Source organism: Alosa alosa, chromosome 19, assembly GCF_017589495.1.
Source record: "Alosa alosa isolate M-15738 ecotype Scorff River chromosome 19, AALO_Geno_1.1, whole genome shotgun sequence".
Lineage (NCBI taxonomy): Eukaryota > Metazoa > Chordata > Actinopteri > Clupeiformes > Clupeidae > Alosa > Alosa alosa.
Genome location: NC_063207.1, coordinates 1730077 through 1744217, shown reverse-complemented (window position 1 = coordinate 1744217; position 14141 = coordinate 1730077). Strand labels below are relative to the sequence as shown.

At 44.6% G+C, this 14141-nt stretch overlaps 2 protein-coding genes across 2 annotated transcripts in view; one reads left to right on the top strand and one right to left on the bottom strand.

Annotated features, from left to right (window-relative positions):
- Positions 1–488, top strand: part of LOC125284182 (NACHT, LRR and PYD domains-containing protein 1 homolog) — a 33196-nt gene extending 32708 nt beyond the window's left edge. The window contains exon 9 of the mRNA XM_048227985.1: positions 136–488. Coding sequence (XP_048083942.1) covers positions 136–148 — 13 coding nt within the window. The 3' untranslated portion in view covers positions 149–488. The remainder of the gene's footprint in view (positions 1–135) is intronic.
- Positions 489–10986: 10498 nt separating this feature from the next.
- LOC125284323 (mixed lineage kinase domain-like protein) lies at positions 10987–13386 on the bottom strand. The gene is made up of 3 exons (XM_048228236.1): positions 12496–13386; positions 12272–12316; positions 10987–11252 (listed from the first exon to the last, which is right to left on the bottom strand). The coding sequence occupies exons 1-3, from the start codon at positions 12956–12958 to the stop codon at positions 10987–10989; spliced, it is 774 nt and encodes a 257-aa protein (XP_048084193.1). The 5' UTR covers positions 12959–13386.
- Between the last annotated feature and the right edge of the window lie 755 nt (positions 13387–14141).

The following is a 14141-nucleotide window of genomic DNA, read 5'->3' as shown; positions in this document are numbered from 1 at the left end:
AAAATACAAGTAAAAACGGTTTTGTGTGGCAGGGCACCTTTAAAATAAAATGACAATTCTTTAATCACATTGCTTAGAGTGTGCTGAAAAAGAAATTATCTAAGTATTGCATTTTCCTACTATGCTACACTACAGTTCCCTCCAATAAGATGCCCATCTGGCCCTGACGCTGCGCTACATTACAGTTCCCTCCAATAAGATGCCCATCTGGCCCTGACGCTGCGCTGAAGTCCCTCCAATAAGAGGCTCATCTGGCCCTGACGCTGCGCTGAGCTGCAGTCCCTCCAATAAGAGGCTCATCTGGCCCTGACGCTGAGCTGCAGTCCCTCCAATAAGAGGCTGATCTGGCCTTGTGTTTATGTTTACGGTAATTCTGCAGATGCTTGCAGCACAATACAGGTGCAACATTTCCTGTGTGGGGGGATTTCCTGTGTGGGTACCAAACTTCCTTGGTATTAAACTAGTGACCAGCTGACTTATTCACTAAATACGTTTGGGTTTCAAACTACTTTTTACATTGATAGTGAATTCAACGATTCAGGTTATCTTATCTATTCAATTTCTTTTTTATGTTATGGACCCTTGTGTTAGTCTGAAATGAAGATTGTAATAGTTTTTCTTGATTGCTTTGACCTGCTTAAAGAAACTGGGATCCACTTGGTCTTTCACCTTCTTTGCACAGCAGAAGTCATCTCTTGCGAATGTGTTCACACGTTTTCATTGGGTTCACACATTTCTAACAGTTAACACAGATGTCATTCAAAGACCCCAAACTCTATTGGTCTCTCTGTGCTAAACAAAAGGAAAACATCTTTTCACAGGTGGTTCCTTGCATAAGTCTCTGAATCTGATACACCTGTGTGAAACTCCTTTGCACAATTCTTAAATCAGAAATTAATCATTATCCATAAGAGATGCCATGTTTGTTCTGTGTTGCTATTTGCAAATAGGCTATGGATCTAAGGCACATTTAGAGAAATGATTGCATAGCCTATTTGGTGAAGAAAACCGTCCAAAAGGTGTTTACTGTAGGTCTATTTTGATGAAAAATTACATGTTGTAGTTCAATGAAATTTGTCCTGTCTAGGTGCTTACTGTAAGTATTACATGTCAATGACAGTTACATCTTGGGAGGAATGAATACAATTATTTTTTATTCAGTACATTTTGTCTTTTCAGTTTTTTTCTGATACCTGAAAGAAATGGAACAGACATAGCAAAAATGCTCATGTTGAGAACTATATTTTGCATTTTGTCATCCAGTGTGTAATGATTGATTGAAATCGCACAGTGATTTGACAACAGGATTTGTTGTTTGAAGGCTACATTTGCTTTTGCTGCATGTGTCGTGGAAAAACTATCCACTTTCCCGAACCTCCAATCCAACTAGCACTCTGATGTCAAAGACCCGAAGGAGAACACCAAGACGAGAGAAGCTGAATACTGTTGATCCTTTATTCACCGTATTGCAGTGATAATATAATCCAAACAGCGTCAGGACTGGACCGTCAGGCAATAGAGTGATGAGTGGCAGCTGCTACCCCGATGAGATCTGATCTGAGTGTGCCTGAGCTCTTTCTTTTATGCTCTCAGGGGCCTGGGAGGCATTCCTATCCTCAGGAACGTCACCAGGCCCTTTTTAGCCAATCAGAACGTTTTGGGACTTGAGAATACATGTGACCAGGTCCTATGTGTAATCTGTTGCCAGGCAGAGTATGCGTTTGTTTTGGTTCTATGTGTGCTTTCACTTTTGGTTCTGCCTCCTTTTCTTGTAAACCCCTCCACTTCTTCTCAGCCCTGTTTGGTTTTACTTTCACTGCCATTCCTCCTCAGTTTCACTCTTAGTCTCTGACCGCTCAGTCTCATGACTTCCAGTAAAAATATACTTTCCACCTCTCCACCTCCTTTCCACCTCCCTTTCCACCTCTCTTTCCTCCCTTTCCTCCTCTCTTTCCTCTCTTTCCTCCTTTCCTCCTCTCTTTCCTCCCTTTCCTCCTCTCTTTCCACCTCTCTTTCCACCCTTTCCTCTTCCTCCCCTTTCCTCCTCTCTTTCCTCCCTTTCCTCCTCTCTTTCCTCCCTTCCTCCCTCTCTCTTTCCACCCTCTTTCCCTCCCTTTCCACCCTCTCTTCCTCTCTTTCCACCTCTTTCCTCCTCCCTTTCCTCTCTTTCCTCCCTCTCTTTCCACCTCTTTCCTCCCTTCCTCTCTTCCTCCTCCCTTCCACCTCTCTTTCCTCCCTTTCCTCTCTTTCCTCCTCTCTTTCCTCCCTTTCCACCTCTCTTTCCACCTCTCTTTCCTCCTCCCTTTCCTCCTCTCTTTCCTCCCTTTCCACCTCTTTCCTCCCTTTCCACCTCTTTCCTCCTCCTCTTCCACCCCTTCTCCTCCCCTTTCCTCCCTCCCCTCCCCTTTCCTCCCTCTCTTTCTCCCTCCCTTTCCACCTCTTTCCTCCCCTCTTTCCTCCCTTTCCTCCTCTCTTTCCACCCTCTCTTTCCACCCTTTCCACCTCTTCCTCTTTTCCTCCTCTCTTCCTCCCTCTCCACCTCTCTTTCCTCTCTTTCCACCTCTCTTTCCTCCCTTCCTCCTCTCTTTCCTCCCTTTCCACCTCTCTTTCCTCCCTTTCCACCTCTCTTCCTCCTCTCTTCCTCCCTTCCACCTCTCTTTCCTCTCTTTCCACCTCTCTTTCCTCCCTTTCCACCTCTCTTTCCTCCCCCTCTCTTTCCTCCCTTTCCTCTCCTCCCTCCACCTCTCTTCCTCCCTTTCCACCTCTCTTTCCTCCTCTCTTCCCTCCCCCTTCCACCTCTCTTTCCTCCCTCTCCACCTCTCTTTTCCTCCTTTCCACCTCTTTCCTCCCTTTCCACCTCTTTCCTCCCTCTCCTCCTCTCTTTCCTAGTGAGAGAAATGTGCATGTAACTGTCCTGCCAGCAGTGTGAATCTTGGCTTAAATGGGGTCAGTGCCAGTCTCATGCACATGTGAAGATGGTCATTAGTGAGCCTAGAACAGTACTTTGTTTTAATAATGTTCATTGTAGAGAAAGCTGTCTCACAGCTGTAAGTTGATCCAAACGTGGTTAAGGTGTGCAGTGCTACTTTGATTAGACCAGGGAACATCGTTTCTGGCAGAATCTGTAACCAGAAAGTAACAGAGTCAGTTGTTTCAAAATGCCCTCAGAGCAACATCTGCTTGCAGATCAGTGAGCTACTAGCTGTAAAGATCCAGGATGTGCCCATTTGAAGGTCTGTGCCACCTCCTTTGAAAATCCTCTGATTTCTCTGATAAGGAATGGATTCTCGATTAGCAGGAGGAGCTGGTGTCCAAGGTTGAAGGAGTCAAATCGTTGACAGAAGTTTCTGATCAGCTTGTCTATGAAGCAGACATAAGGGGAAATGTCTCTCTCACCCTAAATTTGTTCCCACATTTGTGGGAAGTGCTCACACTCTCCTTGGAGATCTTCTTTGAAAATGTCCAGCTTCATCTGGAAGGAGCGGACATTTTTCATCAAATCGCAGACAGAATTTTTCTGACCCTGCAGCTTTAAATTGAGCTCATTAAAGGTGCCATGTGTAAGAATTGAGGTAAAATATCCAAAAAATGAGCTACACGCATCAAAAGAATGAGAAGAAATATGGGCGATGATATCATTAAAAAAATGACAAGGTATAGTGCTGCAGAGATATCAACCTGAATTAGCATGCTAAATTACTAGCCACAGCCGACAGGTGTCATAATACCAGTTTTCGCCATTGGAGGCTGTATGCGGCAACATAACCGCCAGCCAAACTGCAATACACGTTTCTCGGTTGTTACTCTAGGGTAGACCAGCTCACTTTCTGGAGGTATACTGCCCCCATCTTTTATGGAATGTGGAGTATGAATTGATTTTTTGGCTGACATTACACATGGCACCTTTAAGGTGTCTTGTGATGTCCACCAAAAAAGCCATCCATCTTGTGCTTATCTTGCAAAAAGTTTGCAAACTGTTGCTTTTTGACTCTTGAGCTGCTGTAAGAAAGCAGCTATTTCCTTACGGATGGACCAGAAGCGTTCCAGTGCATTGCCTTTGCTCAGCCATCTCACGTTGTTGTGGAGTAGTAGGTCATTCGTATCTGCCTCCATTTCTTTCAGAAATTCTCTCAGCAGTCGATGCTGATGGGATGAGGATGCCCTGAGGAAGTTTATGGTATTCATTACTTCAGCAAACTCTTCAGACAGAATGACAGAGAACAGTCTGATGGATGATACAGTGGTAGGCTATGAGATCAGGGTTGTCTTGTTTCATCCGTGCAACAGCCCCCTTCTCTCTCCCAACCATGGCAGGTGCCCATCTTGAGACTCTCTCCCATCTCCTTTATCCCCATTCTCCCTTTGTGTGTCTCAAGTGGCGTTGAACCTAATATGTCCTCACACATCTCTTCTCTCTGTGAGGAAATCTCACATACAGCATTATCTGTTACATCTGTGGACTCATCAATGGCTAAGGATATGCATACTGCATTCTGAACAACTGCATCAAGCTGTGCCAGTACATCCTCTGCTAATAGTTCAGATTTTTTTAGTTGTTGTTGAAGCTGACAATGGGATTTGCTTGATTTTTTCACACGTGTCGTCTTTTTGTTTACCGTCAAGTAAAGTTTCTGCAGCCGCATTTAAGCACTCCTTCACAACTGTCCCATTGCTGAATGCTTTCTTGTGTTGCGCCAAAATCCACGCAATCTTTAACGACCACTCATTTGCACGTTGCTGGCCTGTAAATGCATGCGTGATGACACGAGTAGACCTGTCATATTTCAATTCGATAATCTTACTTGCCCTCACTGCGGACTTCTGCGGGTACCTTTCCTCAAACGGCCCGTGTTTGGTCTCATAGTGACGCTTAACATTTCCACTTTTTATTAACGCCACAGTTTCACAGCATATGAGACACAAAGGTTTAGAACTGGCTGCAGGCAAACGAACAGGTATTGGTCCGTCCATTCATCTTTAAAAATGTTCACCATCTACTTTTCTCACTTTTGAGCAAGCCATTTTCTCTCATCTCCTCTCTCTCTCACACACACACCCGCGCTCTGCTGCTGAAAGGTAAACAATCGATTTGATTGGCTTGGCTATTGATGATGCTCCTGTCGTATTAGGCCTAACTAGATTAGTTGCGCATGAACGACTGATTTATCTTTTTATTACTATCAAAGAGTTTAGACAAATTTTAACGGGTCCGGGCAGAACCGTCACTCGGTCCGGACCGTGGTCCGCCATTTGGTGATGCCTGGTCTAAATGTTCCCGCCAGTTCCCGAAATTGGATGCAGCAATGGAGTGAGAGAACTATTGTATGCAATGTGTGACAGTGCTAAGAAAACCACACACAGATAAATGTGCAGATGATTTGCTATCCCCTTTACCCTATTGATGAATTGATACTGTACATGCCCAATAACGTGCCCTTTACCCTATTGATGCCCAATTAGTGTAAAGCTCTTTATTCTAGTGAAAGTTTTGGAATTGTTAGAAAGTGTTTTATGTGTGTTTAACACAAGGTATAAAGGCACAAAGCACTGTGAAGTATACTCCCATATTAAACATATGATCAGTTATTGCATAGATTTCATAATGGCTGGGATGACTGGAGAGGTGAAATGGTGTCTGGTCGTAAGTCATCGTGGTATTTCATGCCCTGTGGTCAGGGGGCCAGCTCCATCTCTCGTAGCAAAGCTGTCCAGTTAGCGTGCTCAGGGAAGTCCACCTTAACCTGCTGTCCACTAGGGTCCACAGCTGAGGGAGAACACCAGTCACAGCATGCGTGTATTAAGGTTAACTGATTAGCTTTAGATCACCAGTCACAACATGAGTGTATTAAGGCTAACTGATTAGCTTTACAACACCAGTCACAACATGAGTGTATTAAGGCTAACTGATTAGCTTTACAGGGTTCTCAAGTCTCACAATGGGCGTGAGACACACACAATTCAACACGCTCACACTCCACACCTTGCATTTCTCACGCAGAAATATTACTAGGGATGTCAAGGTATCTGCATAATTAGTAGAGGACGCACAGGCATATGAGAGGATATCTCTCAGGGTTCAGAACTAGCGCACCACTCACCAGCAAAATCAAAACTATAATAAATAGCCACCATCCATCAAAAATAGTGTTTGTTGTATCCGGGTAAAATTCCAAAATAGGACATCCCCTCCCTGCAACCACGTTATGTTTGTGCACTTATGTGGGGTTACACGTTTAAGATGTCAAAACTGCACCAAAATGATTTTTTATTCAGAAATTCAACTGTTTGTCATTTTGGTAAACCAGCCTACTTATGGCACTTTAACAGTGTGTGTAAATCAGGCCTTTCTACGAACACTTGTAACTAGGGTTGGGCACCGAAACACGGTTCTAATATGGCACCGGTGCCGACACAAACGGTAGTAACTGCATCGAATAACAACGTGGATTTCGGTGCCTCATTTCGGTGCTTAAATAGCGTTTTTTTATTTATTTATTTTTTTATACGAGGCATCACTGCATGTCATGTGCCATCTCTAACGTCTTGCTCTGATAGCAACACATCCAGAGACAGTTAGCTAACATATGATAAACACTGGATGTATAAACCAGAGGGGTGCACCAGGCGAGTGGACAGTGTTTGACAGCTTGCATGAGCCCAAGTAGCTTACTTTAAAACGACATGCGAGCTCCTGTCAAAATCTAGCAGTGGGTCTAACTACACACAAGCAAAAGGCTATGAAACAACATCAACAGTAGGCTAGCCTATACATTACACAATATCCTTGCTAATGCGCTAACTGACATTTATTTGAAATGTTATCAGCAAAGTTGTAAGGTGAAAACTTTATTTCACGGTGTGTTAAACAACATAATGGCATGATATTAATCTTTCATGTGCACGAGGCCCATATAGCATCACAATGAATATGAAGATCATGTTAAAAGTTAGCTGGCAAAAACATAAATATGTAGGTTACATACCTGATGTCACTGAGCTGTCAAAGAGGCTACGAAACCAACCAACGTTATCGCTAATTAAACTCAGCTGACTGGTGTTAGCGCATAGCCATAGTTGCTGTTAAAATACTAGGCTAGCGCTGGGAATCTAAACACTTCAACACCGATATGTAGCCTAACATGTTCAAAACTACTGCGTGTTATGGGTTAAGACAAGAAATTTCTTGAAGCGTTTGGGCACACACTGAATTAACTGGAAAATAGAGTCCCTGTTAGATTAGCTTGCTTGCAAATGCCGTTGTCCATGACCTGGCAGTTTTATGGCAAGCGGTTTTAACATACCTTATGGCAAACCACCTACACTGGGTAAACTTGAAAGCAGAGCTTACCATTGTGTGTGCATGCATGGCAAGCTATTTTATCATTTAAATGTATTATTCGTAGGAGCAATGAGATATTGATAGTAAATTGAATATAACAGTTCAATTTCATGTTCAAATTGGTCTTATCATAAAAAAAACAATTCATGCTTTAGACCATTTTACAAGTATTGATTTAGCACCGGTATCGGATAAAACCCAAACGATACCCAACCCTACTTGTAACGCTGTAGGCCTAGCTTACTTTATGGCAAAATTATTTTCCTATTTATAAACTAAACTAAACTGTCGGACATTAAGAAAACATAATGAAGTGTCGTTGTAGCTTTGTGTAACCCAGACATCAGCAACGTTCATTTTATAGGCTACGACCTATCACTCTTGTGGCTGCCTGCATTTTCCCTGTCGTCACGTATGCAACTTTCACACTCGTTTGTGCTTTTTAGCAGCGTGTTCATCCCGTCTGAGCCTCCATGGACCATGTTAACAATGAATGAAATTAGCTTATTATCAATGACTGTTATCAATTTGAGCGAGTATACTACACATATTTTTTTTTCTAAAAATACAGGACTGCTGCAGACAATGAGCTGCCAACCACCATAATGCAATAGCAACCCAAAATAATTAACGTCCATTGGTCTCGGCATGCCCATTCTTGATCCACTGGTTCAGTGGCAATAGGCTACTCAAGTGAAAAAAGCAATTAGCCTAATAAATAAAATATTTGTCTCACTCAGTACGTATATCTCGTATATTGGTGAGCCATAGAAAATCCCACCGTCAAGATTATTATATTTGAAAATTCCAGGATGTATATAATGCAAATTCAAGCCCCCAAATCTCACTCCAAGCTGAGCTCAAAACTTGAGAACCCTGCTCGGCCAACATGCCGTTCTTCCCAGCGTGGGCCGGGGGGCGAAGGTCTGTCTGCACTGAGGGCAGCTCCATGGGCCTGTACACGGACTGTGGGCCCAGTAATCACGGACACGGGCCAGACAGAAACTGTGTACGCAGGAGAGAGTGGCGGGATCCCGCAGCAGCTCCAGGCAAACGGAACAGCTGAACTGGTCTTGACTCAAAGAAATACTGGCCTCAGTCATCCTCGCTATCTTGCTTTCCATGCAGGGGAACCCGTGGACACACACACGGTGAGTCACAGAGACAGTGAGAGGGGGGGAGACAGAAAGAGATTGAGAGAGAGACAGCGACAAAGTTAACTAAAAGTTTCGTTTTACCGGAAAGGTCTGCCTCAGGTCTCCTTCCTGGTAGGCTAGTTTGTCAAAAGGTTGTATGGGTTACCTGTCTCTCAAAGCAACAGAGCTCGTGTTGTTCCACAAAGCAGCGGCCTATTAGTACGGACCAATTCTGAAGGAAAGCTTCCATCCATAACGGCTGCTATGACACAACACAACACAACAATGTTGGCAGATGTGGAATAGCCTATCAGCGCACCCTCAGGATTAAAGTTAATAAGTCAAGTGAAGTTACACTGTGTAGTCCTTTAGGAAGTTACAAAATTGAAATTTGTTCTCAGAATTTCACCAATAGGATTGATTGTGTTGGAGCCTACTGAAACGTAGGCTTGGCTCATTCAACAAAAAAGGTGGAAATGCTTGTCCCTTACTATGCAGACCCTTAAATCATTTAATTTGACCCACCCGCTAATCACATAATTATATATATTCAATAAATATACACTATCCACGAGATGACAATAAATGTTATTACTATTATTATTATTATTTGTTTAATTTAAAATGTCTGGTCCTGAAAATTGTCCTGTCCCTTTGATCACACATGGAAGTCGAGTTGTGTACTTTTCATTTAAAAATATTTTATTCTTAAAACAAATCTCATATTCATTTGATTTAAACACTACATCAAATAAATAGAATAGCTCACCATATGATCACACCATAATCAGAATCTTACCACATTTTAAATAAGGAGAACATCTGGAGGAAACCCTTGATCATAACTAAAAAGATAGATAGATAGATACTGGTAGATAGATAGATAGATAGATAGATAGATAGATAGATTCCCTATGTGTAGTAATGATGTCTTCCTGAACGTCCCCAAGTGTGCTTTTCCATATGTGTAGTAATATGTGTAGTAATGATGTCTTCCTGAACGTCCCCACCAGCGTTGGCGTCAAGGGCGGGCCATAGGGGGCCAGGCCCGTCCAAACAGGCCAGTGTGCGCCCCCAACTGAGTTCTCTCCCTCACATAAAAAAAAATGAAATATTATTATGCCTATGATTGAAATTAAATCCATAAAATCCACTGACGTTGAACAATTAGCCTACTCAAAATGAAACATGACATGTGTGTCAACTATGCTACTGTTGATTGTGTGTGCAAACTGTGTGATGCAAACTGCGCGATGAAGAGGGATTCTGCACACTCGGACACCGTTGCAGTGAGTGCCACCGATACATTTACCACAGCTCCTGCAACGCCAAATGGGCATAAATCTTGACCAGTAGGGTTTTTAGACACTGCTGCAACGCCAAATGGGCATAAATCTCGACCAGTAGGGTTTTTAGACACTGCTGCAACGCCAAATGGGCACAAATCTCGACCAGTAGGGTTTTTAGACACTGCTGCAACGCCAAATGGGCACAAATCTCGACCAGTAGGGTGTTTAGACACTGCTGCAACGCCAAATGGGCACAAATCTCGACCAGTAGGGTGTTTAGACACTGCTGCAACGCCAAATGGGCACAAATCTCGACCAGTAGGGTGTTTAGACACTGCTGCAACGCCAAATGGGCACAAATCTCGACCAGTAGGGTTTTTAGACACTGCTGCATGAGAACTTCAGTAAAAGGTCTCAAGATAGATCGGGGAAGAGAATGAAAAATACACTTTTTCACGGATGACGCACGTATGACGCACGGATGACGCACGGATGACCCCAGAATGACCGCAGAATGACCCAGGCTGAATCAGGCTGAATGCATGAGCTGTTAATCTAAACTGCAGAAACTGTAAATAAAGGGCCAAACTGACACGTCGCATTTCCTATATTTTCCGATATTGTCCAGTGCTAATGATAAACTCGAGCAACGGAGACGTAGTGCTTTGGATCATGTAGGCTAGGCCTACTTTAAGGGGAGATGGAATCGCCCTTTAATGGGCGCAACACTGCACTGGTCTTAACCTGCTTTATCCAGAGGAAGACATTGGAAGCAGTGACAAACAGCCTATCATCGACCTGGCTGGGATACGCGACAGTTGTGGAGTCGGCATTCGTAGCCTGTCGCTGCAAGTACTTCTCCAAACTGAAAAACAGTAGACTAAAAGTGGCCACAGACATACACACAGATACATGGCTGGCAAAAGAAGATATATTTGTAAACATATAAAATATGTAGGTAGCACAAAAATAGACACTGTTTATGACAAACAGCCCAGTGACGGTGGAGCCACCTACTGGTCAAAATTAATTTGGCAGCAGCACACCCACAGGTTTTTGTCACAAAAGTGCTTTTAAAGCAGATAACATTCTGGCGGAGTCCTTGGTCATGTGACACCATTGGAGTTCCTTTTTCAGCAATAGTTCTTTGTGTTCTGCTCACACCAGCGTGGTCCAGCCCCCCCCCCCCCCACAAGTCTGCCCCCCCCCCCCCCCCCAGGCCTCAGGCAAGCCCCAGGGTCTGGGCCAGTTCAGGGTCCTTGTCCCTCAGGCGTGTGATCATGGTCTCGCTGGCGCGGCGGCCCTTCTTGCGCACGGTGTCGATGAGGCAGCGGGCGCGGTCAGCTCGGGCCGACTGCTCCTCCAGCACAGACTCCGCCTCCTCGGAGTTTAGCACGCGCGCCGTCTGGAGCTCGTCCAGCAGCTGCTTTAGCAGGGGCAGACTCGCCTTCTCCACGAACCTGCTGCGGACCGCACCCAGCGCCGCCGCTGAGGAGACACGGAGACACACACACACTCACACACATGAGACTCAATCCTGCTGTGGACAAACACCCAGCACTGCCACTGAGGATACACGCACGCCAGCTGAGGAGTGACACACGCACACACACACGAGACTCAAACCTGCTGTGGACACCCAGCACTGCCACTGAGGACACACACACACACACATGAGTTGGAAAGTGTAAATTACCCAGCTTTCTTGCGGCATTTCACAGAGGCACACCCCCTTTAACTCAGAGTTCTTGAGGGTACCCTGAGGTGGCCGTATGACCTCACGACAAACATGGCTGCGCCCATAGTTGAGATAAAATGACATGTATTTTCTTTGCATTTGTACTGTGTTGGTCATTTTAATGTCGATGCAATGCTCTTACACACTAGAATACATTGATGCTTCAATCCGGTCACCATTTCATGCATTGCACGGTCTTGCTGTGCGTGCAATACAATGTAACAATTTGTTTTCCAGCCGGTTTGCTTAAGCAAAGCACAACCGTTTCGGAGAGTGGGTGCGCATATCCAAAGTAAAGTTTTCTGCAGGTGCCAGACATTAGTGTCAGACAGTAGAAAAAGTGTGGTCTGCACACTGCAACTGCTCCAAAATATAACTTTATTATTTAAAGCAACGTTTGATCCTTGGATCTTCGTCAGGCCTGACGAAGATTAAACGTTGCTTTTAAATTAAGTAATTAGTTATAGTTACTCACTACTTGTTCCAAAAAGTTATTGAGTTAGTAACTGAATTACTCAACTAACTCATTACCAGGGAAAGTAACTATTTGTGTTACTGTTAAAAAAAAGTTGCTATATATCAAAGAATTTGGATTTTTTCTGAGCAGTTTTGAGCAACCAGTTGTAACGTTCCCAACACTGCACAGGACGTAACCCCACCCCCCGGGCGAGATTCCCCAAAATGTATGAGTCCCCAGTGTGAGTCCCCAGTGCATCTGTAGGTCTAGTGACGCCCATTTCAGCCATTTGGTTTGTTCAGCAGTGTTTACCTGCATCCAGTGAGGAAGCCACAGGGGTCTGAGTCTCAGGTCCTGCTGAGGATAACACAGACAGTTCACAATTTAAAAAAAAGTTTTTTAAGATCTTAATCTGTGAGTCTGTGTGTGTGTGTGTGTGTGTGTATGTGTGTGTATATGTTTGAGAATTTAAGAATCCTTTGTTTTTACACTCTGTACTATGTGTGCGACTAACCTGTTTCTCCGTTCTGACTCACCTTTCACCTCTTTATTTTGTATTAGTTTGTCCATTTTCTCGTGGAGCAAGTCGATCTTGTCCTCCGCCCTGTTGACGACGTTGTGCATGGACTGCACCTGGCCCCTCTGCTCCACCTGCAGAGACAACGAGAGCAGCTGGCGCAGGTCTTCGAGACGCTTGAACACCCCCTGGAACTCTTCATCCATGGCCTTGGCATGGAAAAACTTGCTCAGGCTACTGGTGCTGCCGTACTTGACGACCAGCTGCTCCGCGTCCTCGAAGCACGTCCCGAGATTGGCCAAACGCGCGTCTAGGTCCGGAGGCCGGCGGCTGGGGTCCTGCCCCTGCAAACTCTGCAGGACGTCCTTCAGGGAGGACACAAACCCGCCCAGGCGGCCGCACTGGTCCTTGTTGTCCTGCACCTTCTGACACTGCGAGTACAGCTTCTCTGCCACGTCCAGCAAGGTCGAGATGATGTCCATGGTGACTGTGGGAGAGGGAGACCCATAAAGGCCATGTTCAAACTCAACTACAACATCAACTCAACTCCACCTCATCCGCACCACACCCACCTTAAAGGAGATTTGTAAAATTCTTTACATTACAATTGAGACAGCACTGTTCCAATGACTTGCATTGTATTTACGTGTAGTACAGCACCACACATGGTGCACAGTGGTATTACAAGAGTGCAGGCACGGCCCTATATTACAAGAGAGCTGGCCCGGGGCTAGCTGGCTTGCATGTTAACCTTGCGTAGTGATATCTGCTAACACAGAGCAGACGTGTTTAGCTTGCATGCTAACCTTAGTGATATCTGGATAACACAGAGCAGACGTGTTTAGCTTGCATGCTAACCTTAGTGATATATGGATAACACAGAGCAGACGTGTTTAGCTTGCATGCTAACCTTAGTGGATACCTGCTAACACAGAGCAGACGTGTTTAGCTTTCATGCTAACCTTAGTGATATATGGATAACACAGAGCAGACGTGTTTAGCTTTCATGCTAACCTTAGTGGATACTTGCTAACACAGAGTAGACGTGATTAGCTTGCATGCTAATTTCAGTCGATATCTGGGTAACACAGAGCTGATGTGTGTAGATAGATATTATGACAAAACCTCCACATAGCTCCTCTAACAACAACAACAAAGACATGCTTAGGGATACTGAGAGAAATCTGGCTTCCTTTTTTCTCAAATGTGTGACTGTCCATGCGTGTGGAGATGTGTCACTGTGTCCATGCGTTCGGAGAAGTGTGATGTGACTCATCAGCACGTACACCTCCACCCCCAGCTCCGCTTGAAGTCCCATGTACTCAGCGACACGTCTGAGTCTCATGTCTGTTAACATTCCTGGTCCCTCGGCTGTTGTCTGTTAGTGTGCCTGGTGTGTTAGCATGCCTGGTCTGGTGTGCCTGGTCTGATGTAAAAGTTTTGCTTTTACTGACCTCTGATTGCTCTACCTGATAAATGTATGTATTTTGTCTATAAAGCTGCTACTTGCATTTACATTTATGACCCTACGCCCGGTTGCACTGAGTGACACCCATCATTGCGAAATGTTTTGAGAGGCTGGTCCTGTCACAACTGAAATCACGTCTTTCCGCTACACTGGACCCATATCAATTTGCCCACCGACGCAACAGATCAACAGAAGAC

Coding starts and splice junctions, on each gene's coding strand:
- LOC125284323 (XM_048228236.1), bottom strand. CDS start 12,958: ATGGACATCATCTCGACCTTGCTGGACGTGGCAGAGAAGCTGTACTCG. Junction 12,317..12,495: donor ACAAAATAAAGAGGTGAAAG/GTGAGTCAGAAC, acceptor TGTTATCCTCAG/CAGGACCTGAGACTCAGACC. Junction 11,253..12,271: donor GGCTTCCTCACTGGATGCAG/GTAAACACTGCT, acceptor GTGTCTCCTCAG/CGGCGGCGCTGGGTGCGGTC.